At 47.3% G+C, this 26045-nt stretch overlaps 2 protein-coding genes across 4 annotated transcripts; one reads left to right on the top strand and one right to left on the bottom strand.

Moving 5' to 3' along the window:
* The first annotated feature begins 495 nt into the window (after positions 1-495).
* Positions 496-5209, top strand: CUNH9orf16 (chromosome unknown C9orf16 homolog). The gene is made up of 2 exons (XM_027687456.1): positions 496-627; positions 3658-5209. Exons 1-2 carry the CDS (start codon positions 537-539, stop codon positions 3849-3851), a joined length of 285 nt encoding a protein of 94 aa, XP_027543257.1. The 5' UTR covers positions 496-536; the 3' UTR covers positions 3852-5209.
* CIZ1 (CDKN1A interacting zinc finger protein 1) lies at positions 4739-24611 on the bottom strand. 3 transcript variants are annotated; one of them, XM_027687451.1, is made up of 17 exons: positions 24108-24611; positions 23675-23799; positions 21658-21773; positions 19031-19197; positions 17913-18048; positions 16944-17004; positions 14094-14173; positions 13658-13737; positions 12537-12719; positions 12060-12190; positions 11594-11678; positions 10914-11027; positions 10420-10599; positions 9742-9811; positions 8545-8666; positions 5661-5871; positions 4739-5579 (listed from the first exon to the last, which is right to left on the bottom strand). In XM_027687451.1, exons 2-17 carry the CDS (start codon positions 23770-23772, stop codon positions 5290-5292), a joined length of 2124 nt encoding a protein of 707 aa, XP_027543252.1. In that variant the 5' UTR covers positions 23773-23799; positions 24108-24611; the 3' UTR covers positions 4739-5289. The 3 variants fall into 3 exon arrangements, with proteins under 3 accessions (XP_027543252.1, XP_027543253.1, XP_027543254.1); XM_027687452.1 differs by lacking the exon at positions 24108-24611 and having other exon boundaries at positions 5661-5808; XM_027687453.1 differs by lacking the exon at positions 24108-24611 and having other exon boundaries at positions 5420-5579; positions 5672-5871.
* Between the last annotated feature and the right edge of the window lie 1434 nt (positions 24612-26045).

The raw sequence follows: 26045 nt of genomic DNA, 5'->3' as shown, positions 1-26045 counted from the left end.
CCTTCAGGGAAGAGCATCCTGAAGGTGACCTGGGCGTGGTTCAAGCTGCTCAGCGGGTGAAGCAGCAAAGCCGTCGCTTTGCTGCCCCAGTACCCGCAGGATGGTCCCGCACGGGCTGAGTGCAGGTCTATCCATAGAGCATCCCTGGGATCTCCCATCTCTATGGGATCCATAGAGCGTCCTGGGAAACAAATGCTGGGTGCTGACGGCGGCCTCTAAGTGGGGAAACCTGCGGAGGGCTGAAGACATCGGGGGAGGGATAAAGAGACAACCTAGCACTAGGATTTTTGGGGAAAATCCCCGAGGAAAGTGGGGCGCGGCGCCGCGCCCCTGGGCCACCCCGCTGCCCAGCGCTGCTCTCCACGCCCGCCCGCGCACCTCCCTCCCCGCGCCCAAAGCCGCTAACCATAGGCTTTACCGCGGCGCCGGACGGCGTCACGCGCGCGGCGCCGCGCCCTCCCATTGGCCGTGGGCCCTGCGCGCGCACGGGGCGCGCCGTGCGGGCGGCGGCGAGGCGCGGGCGCGGGCGCGGCGGGATGGCGGGGCCCAACGGGGACCCGCACGTGGTGGGCGGCGGCCCCGGCGACGACGACGACGGGGACGGCGGTGACACCTTCGGGGAGGAAGGTGCGTGGGGGCGAGCGGGGCCGCCGCCACAGTGGGGAGCCCCAGCGGGGCACGGTCTGGCCTGGGCTGGCCCCGTGGGCTGCGGGTGGCAGAGCACAGGTGCGCCCAGGTGTGTCCAGATGTGTCCAGGTGTGTCCAGGTATGCCCAGGTGTCCTGCTGGCAGCGGTGCCCGACGCCCTAGGTGTGCCTGCTGCACAGCAGTGAGGGCTGCAGGGTTTGATTCTTGCCCAGCCGTGGGGCCCCGACCTCTTCCGTGCTGCCCCTGGGGTGGTTGGTTTTTTTTCTTGTGAAAAGGTGATTCTGTGCCTTTGCTGCTGCACGGGGTGCGGGCGCTCAAGGAGAAAGAGGATGTTCAGGTTGTGAGAGCACAGGGCAGGTCCCGTGGGCAGATCTGGGAGAAGTAGTCATGCGTGGAAAAGGGAATTTAATGCAGATAGCTTGGTAAATTCCACTTCGGAGCGTTTCTACAGTGCCTGAGTCTGAAATTTCTGATGCTGTCCTGTCCAGTTAAAACCAGCTGATGGAGGAAGTTGGAGGACAGCAGAGCTGTAATGCAGACATAGAGGTCACTCTTAAAACTGGAACTCTTTCAGAGTAAGCACTTTGCTACTCTTCTCTTGAAGGTGGTGAAGAGTTGGATTCTGCTGTTTCCTGTAACACGGTTCAGTTTCCAGATGTGACCCACACAGGTGGATTTCAGAGTTCTCTGGGATCCACCTGCAGTGACAGAAGGATCATTTCTGCCCTGAAACACCCCAAGAGTGGTCACTGCTTTGCATCATCAGAGTGATTTACATTTCACACTTTCTGCAGAGCTCAGAGACATGTTGGCTGTGACTGAGAAAGTCACTAAATCGGATCTACATCAAGTTTAATTAGGTTGTTCAGTTTGTGATCAGCTGATTTGTGTGCAGTAGCTGGTCATAGAGGGCTGCAGCTATTTCCTGGTCCTGGAGCTGAAGCTGTGGATCACTTCCTTGATCTCAAATAGAAACCTTATTTTTGTCAGCTGTCCTTGTAAGAAGGCAGAGGAATTAATGCAATTGCCATACCCCAGTCAGTGTTTTCATTAGGGAATGTGGTTGTTTCCACAAAAATCCACCAAGTATGCAACAAATGGAAGACAGTCTTTTTACAGCTTATTTTTAAATGGTTAAAAAGTTTTTTCACTTTCCAAAGCTGCACAAATTATATGGCCTTGGCTTGAGCTTTAGGCACTGAGAAAATTAGGCTCCTGCTGTGATTACAGACTTCTTGCCAGGCTGATGAATATCACTTGTCACAAGTAGCTACTGTGTCTGCTTGGGATGTGCTCACTATTTCACTGCAACATGGTGCATCACATTGAAGTAGAGCTCTGACTCGTGGACATTCTCACATACCTTGAAACAGGGTCTGAAAAATAATGCTACTTGCCACCTTTTTAGAAAGTCTGTGTTTGTGGGATCAGTTTGGAAATGCAAGGCCAAACTTTTATAAACAAGCTCAAATGCAACACACACAATTACCCAAAGAATTAAGGCTGTAACACTGAACAGCTTCAAAGTGGTGTAAGAAAAGGAGGACAATTATTTTTTTATAATGAAACTTTTCCTTAGCTATTAATATTGCAAATGACTGCAATGTTTAAATATTCACAGTTCTTTTAGAGCTGCTGGGAATGGCAGGTCCTGGGTCTGGTGTGCTGGGGCACCAGGGAACTTTTAATCAGTAGGTAAAAATAGAAGTAATAATTTTCCTCTACAACTTCAGCTACCCACATGAATTCAGTCCCCAATAGAATGAAAAAAAAAAAATTACTCCATCAAAACTTCTTCTGAAAATGCCCATCAATACCTGATGCAATAAATACAAATATAAAAGGTACCAGCCTAACATGACAAACGAAAAATGAAGGGCAGAAATCAACAGTTTAATTTCTATTGGGTTGTACTGTTCCAAGTGCCTGCTGGTTTATTATTTATATTCAGCTAATGAAAGTTGGCAGCTGATTTCCAGCACTGATCCAGAATTTTTCTGAAATACAAGCACTCATTTCAAAGAAATATTCCATGCCCACGGCTCACAGCTCCAAAACAGCCTCCCTGCACTCACCCAGCCCGTGTGGCTTCAGAAAGGAACATGGGACTGGCTCCATGTGGGGTTTCTGTAACCCCCTGGGGTTCCTGAGTAACCTCAGCAGAGGTTTATCTTGTCTGGTTTTTTAGTTTGTTTGTTATTCTTTAGGATTGTGTGAATATTGCTTGGAGCAATACAAAAGCAGGTGTTTGGTGCAGTAGCACAGCACTCTTCAGCTGATTAACAGTGTTAACACTGTGAAATGCCCTTGTACCAGGGCAAACTGCTGCACTTGAAACTGCTGTGAATAAGAAACTGTACCTGGGGAACCGACTGTCAATGAGTCTGGGTTTAATCTGAAGTACCCAAAGCCTTAATGGTGCATGAAAATCCTGTGGTTGAACTTGATGCCCCACACTTACCTCCCTTTGGGAATAACAGCACCACTACCAGCACCTTTGGGCTCATCCCATCTCCTGCCACAGCCATGTTTTGTCAGCCTGACCCCAGCCAGGCCCTTGGTGAAGCACATCCCAGCCTGGGAGCCTTTTACAGAAAATTCACAGAAAGTAAACACTGTGGCATGCTCTTAAAATGTCTGCACCATCAGGAAAGATGATCCCAAAGGCAGCTAAAGAGGCTGACTTGTCCTTGGGATTTCTGTGGTACTGTTGCAGTCAGCACTGAGCCCATGGTCAGCTGCTGGTGTGTGAGATCCAGGGCTGGCAGGTGTACCCACAGTGGCTTTGGACTGCCCAGGTACCTTGCCTTAGATCTTGTTACCAGTGATCCAGCCTCCCATTGGCCGTGTTTGATCAGGGAACACAACCCATGCAGGATTCAGTTGTATTTTACCTCACCCACCCAGGGGCAGATAAGGCACAGCCCAAACGCTGTGGGCGTGTTTTGCCAGAGCTCTCATTGCCTGCAGTGACAACATACTTACACTGTTCAGTCTCTCTTTCTTTTAGAATATGCAGCAATAAACTCCATGCTGGACCAGATCAACTCCTGCTTAGATCACCTGGAGGAGAAGAATGATTATCTGCACACCTGCCTGAAGGAACTGCTGGAGTCCAACCGCCAGGCCCGGCTGGAGTTCCAGCAGCAGAACGAGCAGCTGAACATGGGAGCTGATGGACAGGGCCCCCAGCCTTCTGCCTAGTGTCTGACCACAGACCCTCAGCTGGTGTTGCTGAGGGACTTTCACTGCTCACCAATTTAATGTAAAACTTGAATAGAAGAGGTGCCTCGTGCCTGTTACTTGTTCCTTCCCGTGGTTGTGTCCTGCCATTCACCTCCATGTTCTGTTTTCCTCTAGCTGTGAGAGGTGCAAAGCACATGGGTGGGTGTAGGAGAGCTGGTTCTTTCTGCTCCCTGGCACTCACTTGGTTAAAGCTGGTTGTAGGAAATCTGATGCCATGCAGGTAGTTTGCAAGCAGGCCCTCTTCACAAAGAGGAAAAATGATCTTTGCTCTCTTGTACTGTTAAATCCAAGCAAGGAGTATTATGGCTTTAGCCTCTTTCCTCAGAAAAAGCACAGTAGGCAGAGGCTGTCCTGACTCCAGGCTTGTCCCAACTCTAACTCCGGTGACAGCCTTGGGGAGGGAGGTGCTAGGCCAGCTCCTGCCTTGAAACTACAACTTGTCCCTTAGTCACATTAACTGTGATGTACCAAAAATTGGCACATGGTCCCAGACCACTGGATGCTTCCATTCCCTGCCAAGCAGATAAGACAAGCTACCAGGGTGATGTTTTTGCTGTTATTACTGGGAGCTGCCCAGCTTCTCTGGGTGCTGTTCCACACTCCAGGGTGGAGAGAGGCAGAGCAGCCTGGTTAGTCCCCACCACAGCATCAGCTACAGAGAGCAGAGACAGGGGCCTGCCTGCCCTGGGATGTGAGCAGAGCATTCCCTGGACATTCTGACAAGGCATGAGCTGTCTGGTCTAACTTGTGATCCTGTCAGGATGGCCTGGAGCCAGCACTTTGAAGCAAGTCTTACTGTTCTACTTATGTAAAGTTAAAGGAGTTTTTTTGGAAAGTTAAAGAGGTTATTTATAAGAAATTGTTTTATTAAAATCAGTTTGAAACAAAATATGTTCCTGAGAGTCTCCACTATGAGAACAACTAGATTAGGCCTTGTAGTAGTAACAAAGGACCAAGGTGCAGATTGTTGCCTAGCTTAGGACACAGTGCTTGTCCAAGAGTGTGTGTCTTTGAAAGGAAACTGTTCTGAGAAGCAAAACTGAGCATACAGCCTCCCAAGAGAGAAACTTCTCTGCCTGGAAAGGAAATGAGAGGGACTACAAAGAATTCTTAAGTCTGCATCCATCTACTCCATGAACTTTGTCCCCTGTGGAAATCACATTACCATCTTCTTTCAGGTTCAACAGTCCAAGCCTCAGTCTTTCCACATAATTGCTGTATCCCAACTGTACAAGTAATAACCAACACCATCCTGTATTAGACACGCTAAAGCCAGGCTTATTTATTCTTAAAATAAAAACAGCAGTAAAGTTGAAGGTTTTGCTCTATTAAAAGACTCAGAAAATAAACATTTCCAGCAAATATCATATGTAAAGGGCTCTCCTTTAAGGCCACTCTATCTGGGTTTGCGCCTAGAAGAGCGTCTGCACCCAGAGGTGAGACCAGCTGTCTCACCTTTGGCGAGGGAGGAAGGCTCTGCCTCCTGGCCTGCATCTGCTGCCTCATTCTGTCCTAACCCTCCTCCACTCCCTGGATCCTGGTGGTCATCTGTGCCTTCCCTTTGCCTGGCTGCGTTGGCTTCCTCCTCGTGTCCCAACAGCTCCCCTGTGGCGCGGCTCTCCTCGGGGAACACGCAGGCAGCACTAGTGGCAGTGGACTTGCTCTCTTCCTGTAGATTTTCTTCTACAACCATGATACCACACACATGGTCAGTCACACTGGCCAGGCTCTGGCCCTCTGCCCCAGAGGTGGCCAGCTCACCCTTACCCTCCAGAGACCTTGGAGTTTGTTCTTGCAGGGCTGACAGCTCTGTACCCTCCTTGTCTATCCCACGATCATCATTCATCTTCTTGCTGGTATGTGCTGTTGTAGCAAGAGGCTGTTTTGGATCATCCAGCAATTGGGAGCTGGAGCCCTGGGAATGCAAAGGAGCCTCGGGGTAGGCAGTTGTGGCACGATGCCTCGCTGCCTTGTATCTCTGCAAATACAAACAAACCAACGTGAGAGGGAAGCCCAGCTCAGCTCCTGTCACTGCAGCAAAGCAGCAGCTGGTCCAGGAACACCTGTACAAAAACAGTGGTGAGTGGCAGGGGCACGACTGGTCTCGGCAGCTCCTGGCCTGGCTGCTGAGGCTTTCAACAGAGAAAGGTCAGCTCCTGTGAGGAAAAGTGGTGATATTAAAAACTGAAGTCCTTCTCACATTACTTAATGCTGAGCGAGTGCATGGCAGACCTGTGGCTCCTGAGACAAAAATCATGTTCTGGCAACTGTTAATCTCAGTCAGACTCAGGACTTTGTAGATGTAACAGAGCAAGTGACAGCTCCTGCTTCAGCTACTGCCAGGACATGTACCCTGGGCACATGAGGCTCTGCACCACCCTCAGCTACAGGTGAGATTTAATGTTTATCAGCCAAAGCAAGACTTAAGTTGAAAGCTTAATATTTCTTCACTCTGTTGATACAATCTGCATAGTCAGTGGAACTGCTGACAGGAAGACTAAGATATCAAGAATATCTTGTTACAAGGCACTGAGGTTTTCCACAGAATAAAGGTAACATATCATCAGTAAAATTACTTATTTGCACTCGCTATCATGATGAACCAGTAGAGGTCTGTAAAGAGATTAAAATGGCTACTAGCCATGTTCTAGACCAGATTACAGGAAAACAGCAACTCTTACTAGCTAACACACAGCAGGAACCTGGTCTTCAACACCCAGAGCATGAGCTAAAAGAACAAACCAAAGCTCCCTCTTTTCCACAGCAGTTCCCTCCACAATCAACTCCCTTTCAGCTGTCTCCTAAAGGGCTCCTTGAACTGGCACAGGCCATTACACCTGACAGTTTAAGGAAACAATTTTGAGCCCAATGGCTTTTACCAGTCTGCAGTGTGGAATTACAGCCCATCAGACAGGCAGCTTTACACTGTAATTCAGTTTATCACTGCAGGCTTGTTCTTTCTCTGCCCTCAAACGGTGGGAAATGCACAATATCATATTGCATTGGAACTAAATCAGTTGAGTCAATGTTGTACCCAACCTAAAGCAGGTACAAGCATGCAAATTCATGTTCAGTGATGCTGTGAACTGCCCCAGCAGCAGACAATTCTTTGCTTTGAAATCTTCTGCTGAGCTACTCTGCTGAGAATACTCCAATATACAACAACAGTGACAAAGATTTAACTCAGACTGTGACAACCCTGAGGCACCCAGGCAGCCAAGAACAATAGTTATCTGGTTGCAGGTATTTAAGGTTAAACTCTTCTCATAAAAAATCCCTCCAGGTCACTCTGGCATCCATTTGAAGAGCATCTGATTTCAGCTCTAAGTGGGCCAAAAGAGTGACATAAGTGACTGCTGCTGCAGTTTCACTCTAAGCTGATCTAAAACAAGCCAGGAAAACTTCAAGACTTATTCCTTCACTCCTGAAATGACTAGCTGCAGGAGTGGGAGAGGATGAGCAACCATGAAGGAACAGCTGTGGTCTCCTGCCATCCCAAATTCACTGCTCTAAGTGCTGGCTTCTGCAGCACCCCACCTCTTGCTGGAGGCAGTGAGGGCTGACTAAGAATAATTTCTTCTGTCTGAAGACTAGAAGAAAAACATGAATTTTTGGGGGTTCAGGGATGGGTGTGCGTGTTTGGGTTTTTCTTAGGCACTATTTATTAAGCTTGTAGGAAAAACCAGCAGCTTTTGGGAGCAGAGTGTGGGTGCAGGCAGAGGACAAAGTTGTTGTGGGAGCCTCCCTCCTTGCCAAGGTCAGCAAATACTGCTCTCCCACACAGGCAGGGCCCAGGCAGTGGTCACAGGAGAGGGCAGAGACTGTGCAAGCCCTGTGTACCCTCCACAAGGTACTAATCCAGGCCCCTCACCCCCTGGCAAGTCAACAAGGACAGAACGATGGAGGCAGATTCCAGGCCAGCCCAGTAGGAAAAGCTTTAGATACAAAAGCAGCAAGGGGCAATAGGGCTTCTTTAGGTGGAGCCAGAAAAGCAAAGGAACAGCATCAGTTGGCAGAGCTTTGTGCTAAGGAGTTTCTAGGAAAGGGTAGCAGACAGACAGACAGACAGACTTCCTCTTGCAGGCTGACCCTGGGGACAAATGGACTCCCACAGCGTGTAGATTCCATCACATAAAGAGTCTGTAATGTTAAATTTCCAGACTTCTAAAGCTGAGTATCTGATTTTACCAGGCCTCTTCATGGATGAATCACACCCACAATTTTGGCTAAAGGAGCTGTTCCTGCAGTACCACAGGAGAAGATGCACCAGCTTTCTTTACAAGGAACAGCCTCTGTCCTTTGTTCTTACCCACCTTGACCCATCTGTCTCTGGTCTAACAGAAGAGGCCTAGACTGAACAACAGACTCCACAGGTTCAGCAAACAGAGCAGACACTCTGAGGAAGATTCCCAGCCAGAAACGGGCAACAAGATGACAGCAGCAGTAGCTGGGAAGCAGGACTGGACTAGTTTAAGATCTACAGGGGTGATGGGAGACACACACAGAGCACACCAGGAGAGAACTATGGCACAGTGGACACCAAGGATGATGGAAATGAGCCGGAGACAGGACAGCTAACGTGGTGGATTCGCTGGAGAGACACGCACGGGGGTAACAAATGCCAGGCCATGCAATCGCCAAAGGGTCTGACCTGAAAGTTCTCAAAATGCATCAGGGACTTGCAGTGTGCGAGCCGGGCAGCGGAGTCGCTATGGTAGAATTTGTGACACAGCCTGCAGAGGTAACCTGCGACGGGGACCAGAAAATCCAGGCCTGCGAAACGGGAGGGGAAGGGAAATCACAGATCACATTGAATGGAACTCAAATAATGAAAGCATGTTAAAAGGGCAAGGGGAGTGGGGGTAGAAAAGTGGAAAGCTTTGCTTCTGTTAATCGGGGATTTGCAAGATGACTTGCTGAATATCTCTTCTTACCATGGAATGGCTGTGGTTGATATTCAGAGAGAAATCTGGCTGCCAGAGCAAAGAAACTACACAGAGCATTAAGGGGGGAAAAAGGGAGAAAAGAATACAATGGAAAACTACAGAGAACATGTGATCCAATGTAATGGGATCAAACCAAGCAGAAGACAGCAGGCACGCAAGAGGAACACGCAGAGAACATTCACAGCATGAATCATTATTCCATCTGCCACACGATAGTGGAAGGTTACAGCGATATGGGAGATTGGTGTAAACAGAGCTCTCCTTGGGCACAAACCAGCCTCTGCAGAGCTGCCCTCCTCACAACACCAGCGAGGTCAGAGGTTTGAAGTCAGTCACTTACAGGGTGGGGACCAGACACAGCCATCCGGAGGCACCACTGCCCACCAGGGCAGCGGCACGGCTGAGGAACTGCTGGGTGCAGCGTGGGGGGTCTGAAGCAGAGGAAACATGCACAGTTTGGGCTCTAGCAGAGAGTTTGATACTGTCAGTGCTGCTCAGTATCTGTGCAAGCTGCATTTCTGTTGGAAAGCATTCCAATCAATATGCTTTCCGACTCCATCTTTCCAGAGCATCCCTCATTTGCTACCTACTTTCTTCAGTACTCCTGCCCTACTTGTTCCATGTCCTACCTTAGAAAAGTATCTGGCTCTCATCCTTTCTTCTTCAAAGCAAAAGGCAGCTGACAAACATCAATCACATCCTTATGTTTTATCACACAATAATAAAGCAACGTTTGGTCTCTTCTCCAGGCAGCAGTGACCTGCACCAGTCCAGTGCAGCTGCTGGAGCATCATGGCCCAAGAAGTCATTACATCAGTAGGTAGAGACCAGCCTCTCTTACAGAAACAGCATGTGGCCAGAGAAGGCTCTGTGGGCCTTTGTGCTTAACTCTGCTTGCTTACCATAGGCTGTGTCTGGACAATACTTCTCACTTCCTTCGTAATCCTCCAAAGACACTTCCTTCAGCCCAGTCTGGAAACCAAAAGAACATTAGTGCCTACTGTATCTGTGGCAATTCCATTCCTGGGCTCTTGCATTTTTCTGGTAAGCTCAGGAGCAAAACAAGAGGATTAGCATACCAGAGACAGAGTTGCACAGCACCTGGTCAGGGCCAGATGCAAACCCCAATGTCAGCAAGCCACTTCACTACAAGGGTTAAAAATCAGCCCTTGCACTCCAAGTCTGAAGTAGCTTAGCCATGTCCCTCCTTCTTGGTAACTGGGACAATATTTATCTAGATAAAGCTCCACACATATGTTTGCTATGAGACCCAGCTGCTGCTGGGCTATTCAAACAGACCATGTCAACGTCTGCTTGTGCTCCTCAGCAACAAGGTAATGTTTGAAGACAGCAGCAGGAGCACAGCAGAACCCCCTCCTGCATCCCACACATGCTGCCTGATTCTGTTTTGCACCATTCTGCGCTCTGGAAGAACCCCAGAGCCCTCACTCTCCTGCTGTAGAGTGCAAAGTTGACCAGACTCTTGAAAGCCTGAGCTCAAACAGTCAAGACCAACTAAGTCACAGGATCCCACAGCAGATTCTCAGATAGGTCATTCCTTCTCCTTTTGCATGGCTTACCTGCTTGGCAGCAGAATCCTCATTCTCCATCAGCACTACATCAGGGTCTTCCTCCTCACCAGCTCCCCCTTCCTCCTCCTCCTCTTCCTCATCATCATCTTCAAAACAGCCAACAGCATCCACAGTGATCAACTCCTCGGAATCTTCTGGGCTGCCCAACTCCTTCTCTCCCAGCCTCACCTGTCAGGTATGGAAAAGAAAGGTAAGATCAACTTTGCACTTGCCATTTAACCAAGGAAGAGCCCAGACCCTGGACTGATTGCATTTGATGAGCAGAAGGGACTGCAAGAGGAGCACAAAGCTATCTTGCTTCAAGACACATCTAACTCCTTGTCCCTTTTTCACTCTGTTTCTTTTAAGCTCTAACAACTGAAGTCCAGTAAAAGATGAAAATTAAAACAGGGCTGGAAGAACTGCACATCTTCCTTTCAGCCCTGCAATAGTGAGGGTAGCAGCCTCCAGACCTGCACAGCTCTCCACCCAGGCAGTGTTACCTCTTTGGCTTTCTGTTTGTGCTCAGGGGACTTCATGTGCTCCACGAACTTGCGAGGGGTCTTGAAGTGGCGGCTGCAGACAGTGCAGAAAGGACGAAGCGAGCGTTTGGCCAGCTGAGGAAAGAGGGACAGTTCCATAAGTCAAGAGGCACTACTTTGGAGGAATGCAGGTGAATCTTGAGTGAAACGAAGTCAGCCCTGCATCTAAACCAGGGAGACCACAAAGAGAATAGTGTTTTCAGCAGAAAGGACTCTCTAAGTCTTATCCACCAAAAAGACGGAACACATGCAGAGCAAAACTAAGTTTGTCTTACAATTTCTCCCCTAGAAGCCAATAAATATGCTGACATGCCTAAATTTTAGCTGGAAAAGGCTGCTCACTATTCAATTAATTAGGTATGATAAACCATATTTATTGAGAAAAGTCAATTACACACTAGAGGTGCTTCAGGCCACACTGACACATCATGGCAACTGAAAGCTCCAGCACTGCCAGCAATCAGAGGTAGGAGATAACACGACAGTGCCCTTAGGGAGGATGTTACTGGCAGAACTTTATGTGCAACCCTACGCTCCAATCACTTTTTCTTTGCTGCTTGGGAAGCAGGAGCTGCTAGATACTTCCACTCCATCCCCACAAAAGGTCAGTGCAAAGATGAAACCCAGGCTGTGGCTGTTACCTTGTGTTCCTGGGTCCTGCGATGTTTGATGAGATCCCCTGTGAAGTGCACCTGGCACGTGTTACACCACCGCTGCTGGCTCTCTCTGAAGTGACAACAGATAGAGCTCTAAGTCACACCTTTTTTACATTCTCCATGGAATACTGCAGTTTGCAATCTGTCCTTGGCATTGTTTTCCCCACCATTCCTGTCTTTACGGCCTCCGATTTATCTTCTCCCCTTCCCACACATTTATAGATTGCTTTAGCTTGTGCTTACAGAAATGCACCAGATAAAAAAAGTCTCCAACCTGATGTACTGTATTAAAAACTACACAGGTCAAAGTCAACTCTGGTATCCTTCAGCCTGAAGGAGTTAGCCCTGAAACCAGAGGGATTTCACACCTTACCTAGAACTCAGAGGCACCCTGATGCAGTGAGGGATTTTAGAACCCATGTAGAGTTTTCTGGTGCAGACCAACACTTACCCATCTTTTTCTGCTAGCACCTTCTGCTGCTTCACCATGGGCAGTAGTGAAACAAAACAAACATTGCTCATGTGTTGAATCTCCCCAAGTCGCTGCTGGTGCTGAATTCCAGCCATGTGGGACTGGAAATTCTGAAAGAGAGGTTAGGAAAAAAATCCATTTAAATGTATTCAAAATACAGAAAATAATGGGTATGAGCTATGCTTTCTTTTCACTGCTGTTTAACAATGAAATGGTATAAAAGCTTAAGAGCATGGTTGCCTGTGGATCCACCCACATTCTCTCTCTAGCAGGTTGCTTGCCAGCTCTCAGGAGAGGTTTATTTTATCTGCATGCTTGTCATAATTTTTTATGTTCCTTGTTCCTGAAGCATGAGCCCTTGCTAACAAGTCTCCTGCTGCACCTCCCCATGGCAGCCAGCCATCTAATTCCCATCTCCTGACCACCCAGATCCCTGTCAGACCCGTGCATTTTTACCTGCTGACTGCAGCAGTTGGTCTTGCAGATGTAACAGTAGAATTTAAGGACCGATTCGGGGTTGGGATCAGCTGTGCCCACCTCACAGGCCCAGTGCCCTGGTTTCAGAGCTGTTGTACTGATAGCTCTGCTCTCACTGCTCTGCTGAATAGTCACCTTCAGTGAACCTCCAGAGCTCAACACCTGCCAAAAGAAGGAGTCAAGATCAAGTCCAATCTCTCGGCAAAAGACATTAAAAGTTACACCTGCTTTTTGTATGTCACCTAAGCTCTCTACCCTTTAGGAAAATGCATTTAAGCTTGAACCCACACGGGGCTGATCAGAAGGACTCTCATACACACTCCTCTTCCCAAAGCTGCTAGATCAGCAATCCCTGTGTCATAGCACCAGGACCATTAGCACAGATGCCTGTTTCTGCAGCCTCTGCAGTCACTGTATGACCCAGTCTCTGGGGACTGGAGTTATAAACAATTCTTGGTAAGGGACATAATCAGCTCATGTGTCTCCACTGCAAAACTAAAGGCAACTCAGGCCAAGACCTGATAGAGTCAGGAACTCAGACATGGGCAGGATGATACATTTGATTGCATCATCAAACATTCCCAATTATGGAAGTCTGATTCACACCTGAGGTTAAATCTTCTGTCTGCCCACAGATTTACACAGGATAAGGTCCTGGTTTAACATCCAGCATGTGGGCCACGTATTTCATGCAAAGGCTCTCAGGTTGCATCTTTAACACCATCACCTGAATTTTTTTACACCTGCTCTTCAGCAACATGGAAGATGTATTTAGCTACAGCCCTCCACATATATATTTTTAAGTAACTCTTTCAACTTCCCATTTTTCCAGATGAATACTGAAATCTTAATGAGCTCCCCATCCAGAGCCAGCAGTAGGTGAGGAACAGGCCAGCAGAGGTACAAAAGCAGCAAGTCAGAGCAGACTGCGCACTAATTGCAGACATATTATGCCTTATTGCCAGGGACAACAGCTTACAGCAGGAGACAGAGCTCCAGACGTGGGTGCCAGCTGGTTCCCAGTGGCAACGGGCTTCTCCAGGATGGAGGGGGAGGTTGTATGTTCTGCACCACCCCTGCACGGAGCAGTGTCTGCTCACCTCAGGAGCCTTCGGTTCCTCGGAGAATTTCCTCTCTCTAGAGAGTTCTTCAGCTGTGTACTCCTTTGCACTGTCTGCACCTAAGAAGGGAGAGTCCTTTTAGCTGCCTTAAATCAAAGCAGCAGTGGTAGAAAAAACAAAGCAGCAGGTGAGTGAAGTCAGGGAGCTTTCCTCACAGTGCTGCTGGCCATCAGCCAGGTCACAAACCTTTCTCCAAAGAAATCCCTTATTAGAGAGGGAAATTCCCCATCATTTGCATTTGGTAGGTAACATATTTTGAGGGACTAAATTTGGATTTGGTCTCTAGATTTTATCCTCCTTTCCCCATCCCATATGACTGGAGGAGGGACATTTCTCATGAGACCCATGGGATCTACAGAGGCAGTTCCAGCAAGGAGTGCCCTAAAAGTGCAAAGGACAGGGTTCAGCAACTCACCATCAGCTTGGACATGGGCGCTTGAGATTCCTCCTTTCTTGCTGTCTGTGGCATCCTCCAACGCAGACTCCTCAGTCACACTTCAAGGATATCAAGAAAATAACCTTATTTGCCATGTTACAGACAAGAGATTCACAAGGCACACCAAGGCACAGGCTGGGTCTAAGCTACCACACTCTCCACTAAACCCCCAAATCAATAAGCTACTGGAAGTGGTATTTCAGGCAAGAACTTGGCAGAAATAAATAAAAACAATGAAGAGCGGGTGTTCTAGAACAGATTCAGAAACAGCAGCCAAATAATCTGGACAAGAAGATTATGACTGATTTTTTGGTTAACAGCCCTCTCCTGCAAGAAGCCTGCAGGGAAATAAGTTCTTACAAGAAATATTCTTAATGGGAGCTCTGAGAGCTCAGTCCTGTCGTGACTGGTGACCTGGACTGTGCTCCTGGCTGCTCTGTGCATGACAGAACAGAACTGAAGGAGTTCTCCATGGTGCCTTACAGGGATTTCACCATAACTGCCTGTTCTATTCATACCAGTCATGTTTCATTCCAGAGTCCCTACAGTTCTGCTTGTGGGGGAAGCAAAAACTGTACAAGATGCAAATCAAAAGGACCTTGCTTTGTTTTATTTGGTATTGGTGATCTGCTAAGGAGAAAAAAAGCTCCCGAGGGGACTGCTGACAATAAATGTTTGACTTCCAGAGGGCACGAAGTGTACTTTGCAGTCTCTTTCTCCTTCCCCCATTTTTCCATCAGGACTAACACTTTTCACCATGGCTTGACTATCTGCTCCGAGGGCGTCTCGAATTCCCACCTGCTGGTGTCCTTCTGCCAACAGGGAGCAGCACCTTCTGCACAAGCAAGAGGCAGGTACCGCATCCCGTTATCCAAACACCTCCCCCCGCATAATTTATCAGATTGATACGTGATAATGTAACTGGGTTACACGGCTATAAATATGCAGCAGGGTTGGGGCAGTGCAAACACGAATCAAACAGGAGTGGCTGGCATTAACATTATTTGTCAAGTGCTGCCAGCAGGCTCAACACTAACTGTACCACACGCAGATGGTGCCAGCACTCAGGGCGAGGGTTTGCAGCCTGAACTGCAAATCTAAGGAGCAATCTAAGGGAGCAAAAGCCACCACGAGCGTGATCTAAGGAGGAAATGGTATTCTATGGATACTTGTCATGCCATGCTAGAAGTGGGTGTTCAAGGAGGGTTTGAAGATGACGAGTGCTTTCTGCACTGGAATGAGGATGTTGTTCCAGGTATACAGATGGTACATAGGAGCAAAGGCAGAAGTGGGAAAAACCTGAAATGAAGAAGGAGGCTGGTATTCCTGGCTAAAGGGGAAATGGAACAATGAAGCATGAAACAAGTTTATGACATGGATGGGGAGAATGCCCTTGTCATCTGTGAAGGGCAGCATGAGAACAGTAAACTATTTTTTTCAGAGATCCATCATCTGTTCATTGGAAGTTAAAAGAAACACTTCAAAAAAAAAAAAAAAGCTAAGGAATGATCTATTCTAGGTAAATACCAGCCATAATATATGCATCAAATCTGGCAGTCCCTAACTGCTGCTCAGGAAAGGATTTTCCTAATAGCAGGCTTGCTGCAGTGAGAGCTGTCATTCCTCAGACTTGATTCTTTTTTTTCAGTGCATGTAACAGGACTTTGATTAATACCCTGCTAAATATTAATGTAATTAAAATTAAATTAGCTTTGGCAAACAGATTAAGAAAGCACACACTCAAATGTATCCGACCTAGCCTTAATTGAATTTATTCACTTTCTTGCTAATCAGAGTCCATAATTCACGGTGGTCCCTGCACACACAATATTTATCACTCTTTAATGTTTTACTTTGATGTTTGGATATTACCTTGATCATGTAATCCTGGAATATTCTCCCCAAAGCTATCCATTAATCTCTAATCTACAGATGGGAAACAGCGAGGTGAAGGAACTTGTCCAAAAGCAGGCGGTGAATTGCTAACAGGGAAGATAAGAGGACCCAGGAGTCCTGACTCATCGTCGTTAACATATGTTGGAGAATTCTCAAATCAATGCCTCCAGAAATCTGTATTCACTCCCTCCTCTTCTCCCTCCGCACCAGCTAAGGGTGACAGTTCTGGGAGAGGAGCAGCCCGGTGCAGATGGCACATCCCACTAGATGGCAATGCAGCCCTGTCTGTCCCTCCTGCACCCTCGGGATGCAGGGAGTGCCGGGATGGGCCTGCCATGGCCAGCGTGCCCGCCTGCTGCACATCCCTGGGGGATAATAGGATTGCCTTTGTCTATTTTTACCCAACAGACAGAGGTACTGGGAAGACAATCTTTGCAGAAGGGATACAGAACTCAGCACTCATGGATACAGGCTTGGATACTAGGGAGTATTGATTCCCTTTATCATTCCTCAAAATAAACTACCCTCTCCTACACCTACTGTAACCTAACATATTCCAAAGCTTTCTCTCTCTGCTCATTTTGATTTTTGACATTTAAGGAAGAAAATTAAAGAAATATACCAGAATAGAAAAGAACATCTCTGCTTCTTACAAGGATCCTGGCAGGAGAACACACGAACAAACTCTGCTTTGTTGCACATTTAGATGAGCTGCATCTCTGATTTTTCATTGCCATAGTTGGGTCACCTCTTGCAGAGACCTTACAAGACTCAGCAAGCGTCATGAGATTTTCTGAATTGTTCACAAGCATCTGAAATACCTCTCATATGCTAGACATCAGTCCAGTCCAGTACAGCCCTAATTATCAGAAAATAAAATCAGACAATAATTCTAAGCTCAGGAACTGTCTCAATACCCCATTCAATAAATACCTCTTCAGTCTTTTTGCTGCAGGCTCAGTGTTCAACACAGACTCTGTTGGAGTTCTTGGCTCTGCAGGAACACAGAAGGAGATGTCCTTAGCAAAGCAGACCATGCCACCTTGAGCACGTTTCATAACTGAATGGCAAATGCCATAAGGCTCTGTTAGAGCAAACAATTCTAAACACTTGCTTATTTTGAATTTGAGAACTGCACTGACAAGGTTAGATAATGACCTCAGATATTTAATTACAATGTCACTGTATGAGGTGTTGTCAAAAAAAAGAAATCTATGTTTATGTCCACTAAGTGGCTCTCAGTCCTGTATATAAGTGACAAGAGCCCTGACCATGGGAACATTAATACAAGGCAAGGTGGCACATCTACCTGACAGCAACCACTTAATCAGGTTGTTTTCACCACTGCATATACACTGGTCACCACCTCATCATATGCCTGCAGTTTTAGATTGGGCACTCTCCAGTCAGAAAAGACATTCCCACATCTGTGTTGTATCCAACATTTAAGACACTCAGTGCCAGCAGTTTCTGTTCTGACAACTGGAGCACAAGGACTCTTTCAACTCATCTTTTCCTCAGCATGCTGGTTGCAACTGGTTCTGCTTTATGTGTTTGGCTGCATGAGATGTTGAGTTCAGCATGGGTAAGGCAATGTGGAAGCTCTAATTTCAAAGCAGTTTTCTTTTTTCTTCCCATCTTAAATGGGGTTTGCTGTCAGTGACTTCTGAGAGGCTTCCATGCAAGAGAGATGAAGCAGGCTCATAAAAAATCAAAAATATCCAGGTAAAAGTGGTACATGAAGCACATAGCAGAGGGCTATCTCAGGCAGTTTAAGTATTTACAATTAGAATGAAATGTAGCTGACTAAGCCTAAAATCATCTCTGGCCTTTGCTGCAGGACTAGTCAAGAAAAGTTTATAATAATTTTAAGCATTTATTTTACTATAGGCTCCTCCTTACCTGTGGATGGTGAGGAATTGTTCTGCTCTGACCCTGCTTGCATTCCCTCTGGGATTTCCATTTTCTCATCACCTTGTGTCTGAGACGAAGAACCAGGATCCAATTCCCGCTTCCTGTCAGGGACCCTCTGGAAGTCCTGCAATGGACAGAGAGTCACTGCCAGCTCTTGGTCTAAGGCACCAGAGTTTTACTGTGGACCAGGAACAGGAATTGCAACACGTGGAAATGGAAAGGAATAGATGGTTACAAAGCACTGCCCTGCTTTAGGCAAGTTTACATGGCCAAAGAGAGAGGCACTCCAGCTCCACAGGCAGCCCAGGACATCTCCCCAGTGCCTTAAACAGCTGCTGTAGGAGATCCAGCTGCTTGTAAAGAGTAGGATCATGTTAGAGGAACTCTGGCAAGAGGTGCATGGGAAGGGAAAATAATAATCCAAAATAATCCCTCTTCTTTTGACCCTGGAGAAAGGACAGTCCAAGAATGGAAGTGCACCTTATCCACCACATCTTTTTGACAGAATGGGATGAAATATGCAAAAGCTAATCTAAGAGGAGGAAAGTAGCAGTTAATTAACCCAAGAACTATTTTCGGGATACAAAAAGAGGTCTTAATGGCGGAAAGTGAAAAAGGTTTTTACAAAACAAAAAATATTGTAGATTTTACAAAATCCACAAGAACAAATATGAGCCTGATCTTAAAAAGAGGGAAAACAGCCCAAAGAGGCAGAATGCCCCTGGTAAGAGCAGGTCATTTGGGAACAACAAACTGCTTTGGAAGAGCAAAGCACTCAGCCAGGATTTCTTCTGTTGTAATTACTTTGAAGCTGGTACTTTTAAGGCTCCCTTTATATCTCAGGTTTAAACAGTTCTGCTATGAGGAATTCTCTCTCTTGGGCAAGCCGTGACAAGAAACCTTTGCATCACAAATGTAAATATGGACCACAAAAGCCTTTGGGATGGAATTATTTCTGCATTTCTGTGTCAGCAGAATGGTGCAAAACATCATTTTCTTTGTAAGGCTCTCTCCCCCCTCCTTTGTACTCCGCCTACAACAATGTCAACAGCTGCAAGTACAAAAGGAGCACAAATCTCTCCAGCAGTTGGAAACCATGAGCCCACCTTGCGAAAGGTCCGGTTCTGCCGCTGGAAGGGAAGGCTGGGGAAGCCCAGCCGAGTTGGCTTTAAGGAGACCCCAACAGGTGGTGGTCCCAGGAGGGAATGTCTTGTAGCCTGAGGGAAGAACTGCTGCAGTGCTGGCGCTGTCATGTTAAATCCACGCAGGTTTCCTATAGAGGCAAACACAGAGCGTGTCACCACCCTGAGCTGTGCAAAGGGAAAATATTCCACCTGTACAAGCAGCAGGCAGAGAGGGGAAGGGCTCCTCTGCCCTGTCCTCTGCTGGGCACTGTATGGGTGCTCTGTGCTCTACCCTTTTCAGCACACACAATGATTTGATGTGATAACAACCATTACTATGGATCAGGCTATTTAATTATAATTGTCACTGTAGGCTAAGATCATTACAGCAATTATCTGATCTGAGCACACTAACGCTTGCAACAAACAAGGTCTCGTTTTGCAAAAACTCTCCGTAAAAAAAAGGAAAATTCCCCCCACATTTCTGCAGCTGACAGCTCACAGCATAGCATGGATGCTGTTTAGCATAAGCAAGGAACAGTGTTTCATTTAAAGCAACACTGGACTTCTCAAACAAGAGATCCCACAGTCCTCTCTGCCACCTGGTTGTCATGCAAGCTCAACATGTCAACCTCAACTCTGACACCCGAGACTCTGCCATTTCCAATTATAATGCTCTGCTTTCTGAACAGTTCTTTTCAGCATCCACAGGCTATTAACTAAGTCTCAACAATTTCTTACGAAGACAGTCCTTGCCATCCCCATTTCAGAAGTGAGGGAATGGAAGGGCCCAGATGCCTCAGCTACACCCTCAGGAGCTGTCCATCATTCTGGGAACCTGGACTTCAATTGCTGTTTTTTCTCTCTCACTTGAATTAGTGAATACTCCAGCTTTTTAGCAGCTGTCAAAACAGGGCAGCAAAGTCTGGAGACAGGCACCCAAAATCTGAAAAAAAACCCAAGCTTTCTCTTAAAAGCCTGCAACACAATAGGAAGTAGTCCTCATGTTTGTCTTCAAAAGTAATCTAATTTATTATTACTTCCCATAAATAATCCCTTGCTGTAAAAGGACATAGCTATATTAAAAAAAATCTATAAGACAAGAAATCATCTTCTGCTCTTGCTTTGGTACCTTTAAAGAACCACACATCCATTTCAACTTGAAGTATTTATCTTTTCCTATTCCCAATGCTGAAGCCACACGCAGCCAATGAATTATTTATACTGATGTTTCCCAGGGACAGAAATGCTAACAGCATCAGATATTCTTACATGTAATCAAAACCTGAATAACCAAAAATATTCAGATCCCTAAGAAAGGTCACGTTAAGACATTGGCAACCATATTGCATGTTACCTGTGGCTACCTGGTGTAGGTTATTGAAAGAGAAGTCACAATTCTGGCATGCAGGGGTGAAAAGAAAAGGAAAAACTGCTAAGACAAAGCACACTTAGAAGTGTTCATTTACATACCTTATCCTGCTCTATCTAATTAGCCTCAGGCCCTCAGCACATTATTTAAATACAACTTCTCAATAAAAGATTTTGCTTCACAGAAAAGGCCAGCCCTTGCTGACATCAAACATATCTGCAAGGAGTGAGGCTGACTGGAGTGGAGTCAGGCTTTCCCCTAACAACAAATACAAATACTCCAATCTTCAGAGCGTGGTTTGTCCTTTCTCACTGCCACTTTCCCTTCAACCTGAGAGAGATCTGTGGAGAGCCACTGGAGTCACTAGAGAGCCCTCTCTTTAAACGGGCAAGAGAGAACAAAAGAAGAGTTAGCGACATGCAGAATAAATCTTTTGTCTTCACATCTGGGCATGATTCACAGGCAAGATAGAAATTGCAGGCATTAATCTAGACTAGGCACCTGAAAACTATCCCAGGTTCTGATTTGCTGCATTGAAAAGAGCTGTCAGGTTAAGACATGAGCAAAAAATAAAAACATAGCTTTATTCCTATTATCTTTACATTAGCAATGCTATTACAAAGGCATCTTCATCTTTGTTTTGAAAACACATATGGCAAAAACCAAAGAAAAATCCACTTGTGGAAACACAGTGATGGAAGAACAGTGATATTATTCACCAGAGAAATGACAGTCATTTCAGTGAATCAAAATTTCACAAGACAATTGAAACCTGAACCATTTTCCACCACAATATACTTTATTTGTTTGTACTCCATCAAGTTTGGGCCAAGTCAAGTATCTACTGCAAACAAGGTTAGTGTATATGGAACAGATAATGAAAGAAACTGCTTTAACCTTCCAACCAAGAAAGACAAACAAATAATAAAACCTTCAATATTTAATCTAAATATATTGATGAAAAAATACTTGCTCCATCAAGTCTTAAGAGGAAAGGTACGTATTTAGTATTTAACCTGATACCTTCTAATGCTATTCCCAGTTGTGAATAGCAGGGTACTGAAGAACCTCTGTGACGTGGACTACGGACAAATTTAAAGGGGGAAAAAAGAAAGGCAACAAATGGAACTGCCAAGTGCAAGAACTGCCCTGGTTCAGCAGGAAATAGCCATGCTGTGGTCTGAGTCCACGAGGATGATTAAATAACTCCAGTAAGCGTTTCCCATAACGACAGTACCTTGCATCTGCTGCATGAGTAAGGCCCGCTGAAGCATAGGATTGGCATTGAGCAGCGATGGCTGATTTGTTGCCCGTAAGCTCAGCATCTGTTGCTGTTGCGGTGGCGGCAAACCCCTGGAAAAGAAGGCATAAATCGTAAGAACCCAATAAAAACCGCCCCCTTCGATTCCAGGCACCTAACAACTATAAAAGAGAGGAGCAAACAGCTGAAATGTCGATATACGTGCACGAAAAGACACCGTGCAGCAGCACTGTATCCTCTTTCTTCCACTCTCCTGGAATTTCCAAGCTGACAGATTGTCTATCAAAGAATATGAGGTCAGAGACAACTTCTTAGCACCAAGCCCACATGAAGCCTCTAAAGCAGCATAAAAAAAGCCCAGGAGCTGACTGCAGTTCTACAGAATTATGCAGCACTCGTCAGGAGAAATGAGTGATCTAGATCAGCAGCTACATTTAACAGGACAACAAAAAAGAAGTCCTAAAAACCAGGGAGTTTTCTCAGCAGCTTAAAGCACATTTTCCCAAAATCAACACCTCCCACACGGAGCCAGACAGGTCAGAACTGTCAATGGTGCCCCCTAACTGCAAGAACCAGATGGAAAAATAAAGCACGGCCTTCATATTTAAAACACGAGGAGGAAGAAGCGAGCAGAGAAGAACTCTCCAGTTCTAAGGAGGGTGGAGCAGACGTGAGAGAAAAGTCTGAAGAAACTGGCAGGCACTTATTCAAGCAATTGCAAGGTCAGGCCCACCTCTAAGCACGACTGCTGACACAGCTAAATCTGTCAGGGCTGAAAAGAGGTACAAACATGGATCGAAATATCCACCCTGACAAAAAACCCCAACCCTCTTAAAAGAATTCACAGCAGTTCATCTTCACATTTCCTGCTCTAGATTGTTCCAGTCTCAGAGCTGAGATATTTATACCACAAAAATCGTACTTTTAAAGGTGCAAGATGCAGCCATGCTCTCTGGCAGTCAGCCCCTTACTGGCATTTTAAGAGCAGCTTTGTTTATTGTATAAGACATATAAAAACGGTAAAAAGATTTGGAGGTTCATATTTCTAGTAAAACAGAAAAATTCCCACATTGACCTCAGAGACAAATGCCTTATAAGGATAAAGTAATATAATAATTTCTTAAAGAACGAATTGACTATATTATTAAATTCACACCCATTGCTTTAAATTTGCAGAGTATAAGGCTTTAAAGGTAACAGTAAGTGCAAATAAATGCGTTATTTCAGAGTATTTGTGTTGGTTCTAAAAATCTCAGCTCATCGGGGACAACTGCTCCTATGTAAGTTGTTTTACGTCTTGCTTTTGTTTTTTGGAGAACCGTGGTTATTTTCTGGCAGATGTCATTTCTCTTTTCACAAACAAAACACGATTTTCTCCATCCCCTCCCTGCCCCACCGCGCTCAGCCACAGCCTCAGCGCCGGTGCCACTGCAGAAATAAGTTCCATCACCTCACCCAGGCCAGCAGAGAAAGAAAACAAATAAACAGCTTAAGTTCAACAATAAAATAACAAAGTGCTCGCGTCTACCGAGGGTGGCTCTGCTGGGTTTCTGCAGGAGAAGGCGTTTTCCCCGAGCCCCGGCTGCCCTGCCCTGCCCTGCCCGCCCCGAGGGGCGACGCTCGGCCCGGAGCATCCACCCACCCACCCGGCGGCTCTGCTCGGGTCACCCCGCGGGTCTCGGGGACTCCGCGGCGGGACCGCCCCGGACAGCGGGCAGGGATCCCCGGAGCGCTGAGGGGACGCGGCGGGACCTCACACGGGCCGCCGCCCGCCCTGCCTCCATCCCTCCCACACCGCGACCCCTCGCTGCCTCCAGCCCCCCGGCTCTGCCCCGATCAGGCCCGCACCCCGCCCGCCTCCCTTTGTCGCCTTCCCCGCCGGGGGAGGGCAGGCCCGCACCCGCCCCGCCGCGGCTCCGGAGCGCAGGGAGGCGGAGGAGAGCGGTCCCCCGGGACAGGCCCCGGATCCCCGGCCTCGCGTAGCGGCGCTTACCGGCCTCCCTGCTGCGCCGGGGGGTGGTGGTGCTGCTGCTGCTGGAGGAGGTGCTGGAGCTGCAGCAGCTGCTGCTGGAACTGCTGCTGGTTGAACATGTCTGGGGAGCCCCGAACGGGGCGAGCCTGAGACAAAACACGGGAGGGCGAGGGAGGCACCGGCTGCGGGGCTGGCGCGTATCAGCCCAGCAGCCATTGAGCAGGGGAGCCGCCGCCGCCGCTGCCGCCCATTCATTCACTGAGCCGAGCCCCCCCTGCCGCCTCCTCCTCCTTCCCCCCGGGGTCATCGCAAGCGGCAGCCTGTGGAGGAGGTTTCCAAACCCCACCTCCCAAAACCTGCTCCCACCCTCCCCTGCCCGCGGCGGCCGCTCCCCGCGGCGGGGCCGTGCCGGGACCCGCAGCCCGTTCCGTTCGCCTCCCCGCCCCGCACTCACGGCGCAGCCCGCGGCGATCAGCGCTCCCCGCCCGCCGCCTCCATCTTCCCGCCGGGAACAAGAACCACCTGCCCGGCCCCGCTCCCCGGCCCAGCCCAGGCGGGAGGCAGCGCCTTGGGCAGGGCTGCAGGACCCGGCCGCCCCCGAGGGGCTGGGGATCGCCCCCGGAGCCCCCGCTCAGGTCGCCCCTGCCCGCAGCACCTCCATCCCTCATTCCCCGCACAGAGGCGGGAGTGAGGTCCCCTGTCCCTCGGGAGGGCTGGGAGGGGATGGACACCATCTGCCCAGGGCTGGGCAGGGAGTGGAATAAACGGCTGCAGAGGGGGAGCAGATGGCATCCAACAGCGTGGGCTTTCTGCTCTTTGTGTTTTTTAAAATAGTCCAGGGGAATCTTTGGTAACCATCTCGCCAAGAAGATGGAAAAAACCCAACGCAGCCTCTGGCCATTCGCTGTGGTCACGTCTTGGCAAACCTGCCATGAGAACCTGGAAGAAAACAAACAGGGACTTTTGCAATATTGCTCTGTGCTGTAGCCTGAGATGACTTTTGTAACAGGTCCATCCCTTTTTTTTTTTTTTTGGCATGGGGGTTGGCTGCAGCAAAACCTTTCCTGCAGCACCTGTTTTCCGTACGAAAATTAATTTTAACGAGGTTCAGTACACACAGCCTCTGTATGAAAATGTACTGTGACTGTCATTTCTTCTTATACTAAACCTCACAAGGGTAAAGATGTGTTTCTTCTTTTTGCTATTCCAGAGAATCCATCCTGAAATAATTTACTTTATAGTCTAATTATTCATGCCAATAAAGACTACTTGATTCATGAAAGGCCTTGGAATTGATTTTTAGCTGAAAGCTTTGTAAGCTGAACACAGACAGTTACTGGTGATCTACAGTTAGCATTAATAATTTTCAATGCAGCAGCATATGTTGATTTTTCCTTTGGGCCTTTTTATACCATCCTGATTTTACAATAATCAATTTGGAGATGACCATCCATATTAATCAATGACGGGCCCTGTTCGTGCCCAGAGTCCTTTACCAGGTCACAGCTGTCTGCACACAGAGAAAATGCTCTCCTGTTAAGCATGAAAGCTGAAATGTCATCCCAGGGAACAGACACACAGAGCAGAAAACATGCATGGAGTCTCTTTCAAATCATTTTGCATAGTTGATCCTCTGCCCCTGTAATGGTGCTGTTAGAGAAGCCACTGGTCTGGCTGGTTTGTAGCAGTGGGGGAAAGGGTTAATCCTATGCTTCCAGTCCATATAACATGAGCCAGACCCGGGAAAGACAGAATTCTCGTACAGATAAACGTTAATCTGCAATTAACATCTTGTGTTTTTAATTCTACAACTGAAGTTCTTGTGTTCTATATATGTGTAACATTTGGAAATCTACAAAGCACCATGTTAATAAAATATGCAGGTAACTAAATCTACGTTTTCTTTACCATTAGATGTTATATTCTGACATAGTCTAGAGGCTCCCCTCATAGTCTGGGCTTTCCTCTCTGAGCTCCTGCTCACAAATCATTAAATAAACAACCTTTTTGAATTTATGAACGATGCAGAGATCTACTGCACTGAACAGAAATCTGGACATGAATTTAGTTCTGTGCCTGCACAACACAAGCCAGGATTAGGGCTGTGGGAAGCACAGATGTCCCGTTTCATCAACCTACAACCCAAAGATTGATCTTCAGAGATGCCTTTATGTGCTAGACATGAACATCACACCTACCAGAGATGGTTTAACTGAATCCAGGAGAGAAGGTTCCAGATTCAGCTAATCACACTGTTCAGTTTGAAAGTCACAGAGATGTAGGGTAACTGCAGAAAATCGAGTTAGGATCACTTCTTTCACTACAGGCAGCAAAACAGCGTGTCATAAGTTGACAGCCAAAGGGTACTGTCAGTGCCCACTGAGCATTGGTA

The sequence above is a fragment of the Neopelma chrysocephalum genome, unplaced genomic scaffold (genome assembly GCF_003984885.1).
Source record: "Neopelma chrysocephalum unplaced genomic scaffold, ASM398488v2 Primary Assembly neopelma1_74, whole genome shotgun sequence".
NCBI lineage: Eukaryota > Metazoa > Chordata > Aves > Passeriformes > Pipridae > Neopelma > Neopelma chrysocephalum.
The sequence above is the reverse complement of the archived record's forward strand: the minus strand, read 5'-3'. Positions and strand labels throughout refer to the sequence as shown.